Below are 8,334 nucleotides of genomic sequence, written 5' to 3' on the forward strand. Positions count from 1 at the left end.
TTATCTGATTCTAATAGAAGTTTAAAAGTTTTCAATTTAAAAATTCTCAGCGTTTCGCAAGCACGCAGTTCTTTGGGGAGGTCATTCTATTCCTTTGCAGCGGCATACTCAAATGTTGACTGGCCCATAGCTGTTTTGTATCTTAGGAGATGGAGTTCCTTACTATCTCTGAGGGCTTTACGACGAAGTTCTGATCTCAATACAAAATACCCTTGAAGTTGCCTGGGACAGTGATAATCATTTACAATTTTATATACTAGTTGGAGACGAAGATAGCGGCGCCAACTGGATAATGTTAACGGGCCAAGTCTCTCCCTCATTGACTGCGTGCACGTTATGTATCTAGTGAATGAAGGAAGTCCTTGAATCAGTGGGTGGTTGAAGGAAGTCTTTCTCGGATTATTTACAGACGTTCTATATAGACATATAAGGTCTGTACCTCGATCAGCTAACGGAAGTGCGTAAATACAATTTACAATAAGTTAAGATTAAATAGATAATCACCCACCCCCCCTAAAAAAAACCTTATATACTACATTTGTGTTGTGCCTTATCTGATTCTAATAGAAGTTTAAAAGTTTTCAATTTAAAAATTCTCAGCGTTTCGCAAGCACGCAGTTCTTTGGGGAGGTCATTCTATTCCTTTGCAGCGGCATACTCAAATGTTGACTGGCCCATAGCTGTTTTGTATCTTAGGAGATGGAGTTCCTTACTATCTCTGAGGGCTTTACGACGAAGTTCTGATCTCAATACAAAATACCCTTGAAGTTGCCTGGGACAGTGATAATCATTTACAATTTTATATACTAGTTGGAGACGAAGATAGCGGCGCCTATTGGATACATGAATGTCAACGACGGGCCAAGTCTCTCCCTCATTGCCTGTGTGCACGTTAAGTATCTGGTGAATGAAGGTGGTCCTTGAATCAGTGGGTAGTTGAAGGAAGTCTTTCTCGGATTATTTACAGACGTTCTACATAGACATATAAGGTCTGTACCTCGATCAGCTAACCGAAGTGCGTACATAGAAGTAATACGACCTTTCTCAACTGAAAAGGTCGCCCAACAGGATATCCGCTTGGCTCAGCGATTAGAATAAAATCTCATGTAACACTGGATAATTTCACTTCGATCGCTGTTCGAAATGGACCCCAGGGGTAATTTTCAAGTTCAAATCCTCACTTTTGGAGGGCTCCTATGTGTTTTATCTGTTTTGATCGCGAGTGCAGGAGGAAATGTGCTCATACGACCAGGTAGGGGAGTCAATTCTATGTCTGCTACACAACCGTCTGTATTTTATTTCTGACGAAGGCTGCAAAAGCAAAGCAATGGAAACCTAAAAGACAATTTTGAGAGTTTCTACCGTTCGAAATGGTATATTAGTTTCGTCGGTTCGTCAATGTTCATCTATCATGCTTAACATCCTCTGTTACGTTACACTGAGCTGCACTGTATCTTTGTTGCAGAGATTAAAACAAAACAATCTAACCCCCGTGGCCTGGGGGTACTTCTAGAAACTCAGGATGGGGGTAAATTGCATTGCTCATAGTAACTAATTAGCTACCTCGAACGAAACGATTACTTCTCGCAACAACAATCTAAATCGCTTGTGAATAGGAACGAATGATTGCATAATAATGGCATCTGCGAAACAATATATCCCATTACAGACCACAATTCGAGGATTTTTCAAAGCTTAGAGCTAAGAGGTTTAAAATCTAAAACCGACTCATATGTAAACCGAGAGTGCGCAAAAACCATACTTTTTTCGCTGCATTTGTCCAAACAGCTTATATTTGAGTAGTTCTTCCCGAACCTACGTAAAACGTTAATTTTATTTCCTTTATTCCAAGAGATTTCCAGTTGCTTATTGTAGTCTATAATTGGATGATAGAGAAAATCACCAGAAATATCACACCATGTCGAAGCAAACAAATCACAAAACCGTGACGTGGAACCACAAACTGCTTCTTTTGTTCAATTGTTAGATAATCGAAAATTAGGGGAAAATCTCGAGCACAATTGACGGATCCTTTTTCATATTGAGATTTGGGATGGAATTATTTTACTTTCACTAGACCCCGACAAGTTATTCAGTTTTGCCTTTCACTTCGCCATTTAATACTTGGGCGTTCCTTTAAAAAAAAAAAAAAAAATGCTTTCAGCAGCCTAACCTTGGCATCGTTTCATTTGACTGCCTCCTAGTTAGCTCAATTGGTAGAGCGCCAGACTGTTGTGCGGGAGATCGAGGGTTCAAGCCCCGACCGGACCAACACTCATGCCGGGTCTTAAAATAACTGAGGAGAATGTGCTACCTTTATCAAGTATCTATAATATCAAGAAATGGATAGATATTCTAGCCTTCTCGGATAAGGACAAATAAACCGTAGACCCAGTCTCCTGCAGGGTTAGAGGTAGGAGACGTTAATTTCCCACACACGAGATTACTGTGTGGTGGATGTCGTCCCCTGGGGTGGGGTGGGTGGGTGTGAGGGTCGCAGATTAGAAAACTGTAATAGGTTATTGCGCTTCCCTCCTTAAGTTAAGTTAAGTTAACCTCCATGTTTTTTGACAGTTGGATGACCACACACAAGGAAAAGGAAGTCGCAATCAATCTTGCACATTTTTTCAAAAACAGGATGCAAGACTTTTTTAACCTTTTTTGTTGTTTTTGTTGTTTTCCCTAGTACCCACTCCCCGTCAGGACGACGGACCTGTTACTCAAGGTGAGGATCCAGTTACGTAACGCAAGTTAAGTCGCGCATCCCATGAACTTTGCTATTAAATTTGGTGAAACAAAGGTCACGCATGCTCAGTACACGAGCACATCTGTACAATATTACTTTTATTCAACAGAATTTGAATAACGACCATGGTGTTATTTTGAGACTAAAAGATATGTAAGGCAACTAAGAATATTGCTCGCCATGCGCTAAAGTCGATTTAAAACAAAGATTTAAGACAAAGCGAGGCCAACCTTTTTTTGGCTATATTCCAGACATTTGTTGATAATCAATCATTTTTCTTATTCCAATCGTTATGTAATAACGATATACTTGTACATCGAGCCTAGGCATCGAAAGTTTGAAAAATCTTCTGCAACTGCAAAAAGTTAGCGAGTCGTACTTGCTGTGAAGAGGTTTGTATGGAAATGTTGAATGGAAAATATAGCGCATGCGAATTTTTTAGTAAAAGGAAATAATGTTACTTGCATTACTTTATGTTGAATGGTTACGTTATTTAGAGAACAGAAAGAGAAAAAAGTCTATGGGGAAACTATAACTACCGCATGATGCATTTTCCTTTTTTCCAGGTGACTTGAGACAAATTACTCCAGATAGCAATGAAGCTCAAATTAATGAAGGTATGGCTGCACAATTTAGGCTTATTCCTATGTACCCAGAAAAATATGTGACTGTACTCCACTTTTTAAGTGTTTAAAACAGCTTTATGGCTGCCTACTCTAATTCAAATATTACTCAAAAGCTACGAACGCATTCCTCCTCATGAAATCATTTCCATCACTAACAAAATATTCGTTTATAATATAATCACATGATAACATTCCTGGTATCAGACTACGATAGTAACAGAATATCGATCCTAAATCCAGAATAAAAATAAAATTCAGGTCGTCTGTGCACATGATGGTATGTTCCGGTAAGATCCTGGAGAGGTTTCTGTTACAAGGTCAAATATTCATATGAATATGACTGCGTCGTATCAGACCGCGAACGAAACAGTATCTCGACTTACGACTCTAAGAAAATTAAGCCTTTAGATCAGTCTTCCGTGTACGTACATAATGGTACTTGGATGTTTCGTCCTGATAATGACATGGGTTTTATTGCAAGGTCAAATCTTTCATTTAAAAAAAAAATAGATTAATTACATAAAAACACAGTAAGAAACACGGCAAAGAAATGTTTTGAGTTTGTTTTGCTAGTGCTCCGCTAGGCTGTCACGGAGATTGGTTTAAAGCACTTTGTTTTCCCAACTTCTTGGAACATATCTGACATCTTCTGAATCAGTTTCAAGTATACAGAGTAGTTTAGAAAACGCCAACTAATATGAGATCACATTAGAGATAACTTTACCAACGGATTAAACTGATCATCAAATCACGACCGATCGAATTACGCTGCAGCTGCTTGAACCCTATTCATAACAACATCACGACAAAATTGACCAATCACTGTACTCATAGCTACTTAAAAAGTAGACTGACAAACGCTCAACGACTGATTGTGATGTTGACTTCCGCTCATGTTGTCGAAACGCCAGTCACTACTATATCGATCTACTAAAGATAGTCTTTTTCGGAACTATCCTCACCTGGACTATTAATGTACACGACCAACCTTTTGTCGAGGTTGATGTATGTACTTTTGTACAATTTACCGCTTTTTTACCTTAGACAGCTCTCGACCATAACAAAGTAAGAACCTTACCTTTTGAAGATCCCTCTCTCTGACGCCATCGTTAACCGTTTCAAATTCATTAATTTAGCCATGTTATCCACAAAGGGTTCCGTCTGGTGAAAAACAGAGAAGGAATGGTAATAAAGTTCACAGCTTTTCCGTTCTCTATTCTTTTTTTCGATCTTTGCAACACTTAAGTGAAATGTGGAGTGCAAAAACATCTTTTCCGCCCTGATGCCAAGAAATTCATGTTGGCTCCAATTTGAAATGATTCCTACCTGCGGTGATGTGGTTAAATGCTACGGCTCACGGCAATTTTAAAAATTTAGCGCAAGAATAAATCGACTGTTCACAGTTTAGAAACAGCTTCTCGTGGGAACGTTTCAGAATCATTCTTTGTCTTAAAGGTCTCTTTTTCCCGGTCAAGTGACAGGAGACACTCGCGATAAGTGAAAACAACAGAAGCTGGAGAAGAGAATACTTCGAGATTAACGTGCATTGTTTTCCTCCTAATCCGCATGTAACCGTAAGTGATAAAACATTAGGCCTTTGTGGAGGCGAAGGTTGACTTCGTGGCCAATTAGTTGTGTTCTACCCCACAGCAAGGGGGCAGTTAGATTACCTACTTCATGGGGTTTTCACTGTTATCTTTGTGGGTCCAACTCACTTGCATTGTCTTCGCCCTGATATTTTTCGTATTCATTTCATGTCATTCCCTTTTTACTGAAAATCTTTTCAACATCGCCAAGGTGGGGGCTGACTCATTTAAAGTTAGGAGGGCGAACTCGCAAAGGTAGCAAAGAGGCTAAGTTGCAATGGAGCGAATTCAGCAATTACCCTTTTCATCCATGGCCGAAATCGCTTTTCTTGATAAAATTATAAATGTTACAATTGTTATACGGTGACAGTATTTATCTTTGTTTTTTGTCGCATGAAACAAGGGGAGTTCCGGTGAATCAAATATTGGTATACTTGCGGGTGTTTCAGTCATTTTTTATTATTTTGTAAGATCCCTTGATTGTCCTGACTTGTCGGTATCATTTGTATAACGAAAGAAAAGAACTGCAAAAGTTAAGTCTTGTCTAAAACCAAATGAAAAATGCGCTAACCCCGACTGTGGTATCAACTCATCCTACTCAGTTTTAGACTAACGAGTAAAAAGTCATCAGAATTAACCTCATGACTGCGTAGTTTTGCCAAAATTCAAATTGCACCAATTTATGTATTCACCCTTAATTCAGGGAGAATATAAAAATTCGTTTGTCTTTTGAAGATGAATTCTAAATGTGATATAGAAATTCTTTCAAACTGTTTGTCCACTCCGAACGCTTGAATAAGTTCTCTTTTTTTTTGGACGATTTGAGAATACTACAGGTCTGAAATCACATTGACATTTGATATTCAAAACCACAAACAAGAAGCAATAAACTGTTTTCTTCAGTCAGACAATTATAATCAAGAATTCTGATCTATCTGATTACAAAACCCAACAGGAATATCAGCCAGCTTATTTCCAGCCCTTTTTTATTACTTTCACTTGGTGAAAACATTCACTGAGAACTTTCAATTCTTGTTATTTACATTTCATATAACTTTTAAAAAACCTTGTTTAATTTAAATTAAAGTACACTGACGAACCAGTTTTTTTTTCAGTCAAATTTCAGTCCTCTCATTTCATGTCTAGTTAATATCATAAACTGTTTGTTTCTCCGACATGCCGTCACTTCTGTCCCAAGAGCTCTGGCAATTTTTTGTCAACAAAGAATGCGTTCGATAAGCTGAAAATTCAAAAATTGAAAACGCCTCAATTATACGAGACAGAATTAACTAATATCTCTTTCTTATCTCTCAGACGGAAGCTTATATCTTACTAATTCCGAACTAACTGCGACCTCTATTTAGAGAGTATTGCTTTCATAATAACGTAACTTTATGACTACTTTGGCCAAACGCCATCTAAAAAGGTTTTTATATTTTCTCCTTCTTGTGATTATATATTCTGAAAGCAAAGTAATCTTTTCTGCCGCCTTTTCTTTGCGCGAATTTATTAAATTCCAAATTAAATTTCTGTACGAAAAATCGCTTTACTTTAAGTAATCATTCTTAGTCAAACACGCTTGCAAATGCAGCGAGAAAAAACAAGATTTTTTGTTTCGTTTTTGAAATTTGCCAGCAAGAAAACTGATGTATGACGTAAATGTCCTGCCTTGCTTTAGTTTTTCAATTGATAATCTCCATCGTAGGAAACAAGTCGGAAATGTATGTTACTTGGAAAGACAAATTTGACGCACATTTAAATGTACATTTTAAATTAAATTTAAAGCGAGAAGCCACTAGCAAACTATATTTGACAGCGGAAGATGAAAGAAAATAATAAACTAGATTTAAAATTGCTGCGCTAGACTACATTTCTTTTAGTTTAAACCAGTTAACAAGCAAACCATATTTAAGCTAGATTTTTTTGCGCGAAAATTTGGCGCCACGGATGTATAACAACTAGTTCCATCATAAGGACACGGATCACTTTGCACTGACCACGCGAATTAACTTCACTCCTGTCGCCGGTACCGAAAGGTTATTTCGAAACTTTGCAAAACCATCAACGCTGACTTCGTCGTCAGAGAAAGCTAAATTTTCTATGGGGCTGCCAAGATCTTGCTGCAGTGATAAAGTTTTTTTAAAGCTCTTTTTCAACCTAGAGCTCTTTCTTGACCTTCTGTTTTCGCCTCGCTCTGCTTCCTTCTTCGAATCGCAGTTCACATTGAGTTCCCCTGGTGTGTTGTTTTTGTTGTTATTGCTTTCGCGCGCTGCTTCAAGTTGTCGCATTTCACGTCGGAAACTCCTTCCAAATAAATCTTTCTCGTAATAACAAACACGCGATGATTCTTCCACTAGTGCAAGTTTAGCTGATTCAAAGCCGGAGGAAATTTCCCTGACTGCTTCGTCGATCGCATGCATCCAGCGATGTCTCTGCAAGTTGGTATGGCATTTCAGAAGCCATATTCCGTCCTCGGTAACTAGCTTAAATCGATGGCTGTATGTCTTCCGCCTCACGACAGAACATCGTGCGTTCGCTGTGATTTCAATTTTGTCGCAGTACTCTTGCCACAGGTCGGTACGATCATCGTAAAAATACAAAACACAGTTTTTCAGAATGACCCAATATTCAACCCATCTTTCCTTCTCTTCCTCCTTCTTGAGAAAATCCTCGTGAAACGGTTCGTCCATTCCTTGCCTTGGGTTTTATGTTTTTTCACCTTCAACTGTAATGAATTACCGCGTTTCTCGAGCGAGTAAGTATTGAATGAACGTTTCACTCTATGTGAAACCCGCAAATTCACACTGAATTAATTATTGACGACAGTTTATTTGTATTGAAAGCCCACATATACAATGAACACCAGACAGACCGGGATTTTCGCGCATGCTTGTTAAATTTGTCGTAATAATCATCAAGAAAAAACAATCAGACAATACAATTTCAACTTGCAAAGACTAAAAAATGTTACGTAAAACATGAAAAGTTTTTCGCTTTCAAGATGTCTAAAGTTTTAAAAATCTCGAAATCTTAATGGGAGGTTTTGGCACATATTTAGCTTACTACCGGAGTTTTCTATCCCTAACAGGTGCAGAACTCAACCCCACAGGTGAACTGCCATGAGAAGTTATTTTTAGTTAAGTGGAAAAATAGTCTGAAAAATTCTGCAGTCGACAAGGCTCAAACCAATTCCTCCTAGTTGCCATTTAGTCCTACTACAGCACCGACTCCGCCAAAACGAAGCATATTGGTAGCGGGGGCAATTTTTTGTTTTCTTTGGGTGGCACATTTCAGCTGGCCAAACAAACTTTCTTACGGTACAAAGAAGCCTGCTTTTGAAGCCGATGAATATTACGCAATTTCAAAAAAATCCTAC

At 38.3% G+C, this 8,334-nt stretch overlaps 2 protein-coding genes across 2 annotated transcripts in view; one reads left to right on the top strand and one right to left on the bottom strand.

Annotated features, from left to right (window-relative positions):
• The first annotated feature begins 1,099 nt into the window (after nt 1–1,099).
• LOC148734354 (uncharacterized) overlaps nt 1,100–8,334 on the top strand; it is a 25,814-nt gene continuing 18,579 nt past the window's right edge. Inside the window, exons 1-3 of the mRNA XM_088755077.1 lie at nt 1,100–1,252; nt 2,687–2,725; nt 3,313–3,363. Of these exons, the coding sequence (XP_088611203.1) occupies nt 1,144–1,252; nt 2,687–2,725; nt 3,313–3,363 (199 nt within the window). The 5' untranslated portion in view covers nt 1,100–1,143. The remainder of the gene's footprint in view (nt 1,253–2,686; nt 2,726–3,312; nt 3,364–8,334) is intronic.
• Nucleotides 5,928–7,761, bottom strand: LOC148734355 (uncharacterized). The gene has a single exon (XM_088755338.1). It carries the CDS (start codon nt 7,646–7,648, stop codon nt 6,941–6,943), a length of 708 nt encoding a protein of 235 aa, XP_088611464.1. The 5' UTR covers nt 7,649–7,761; the 3' UTR covers nt 5,928–6,940.

Source organism: Stylophora pistillata, chromosome 3, assembly GCF_964205215.1.
Source record: "Stylophora pistillata chromosome 3, jaStyPist1.2, whole genome shotgun sequence".
NCBI lineage: Eukaryota > Metazoa > Cnidaria > Anthozoa > Scleractinia > Pocilloporidae > Stylophora > Stylophora pistillata.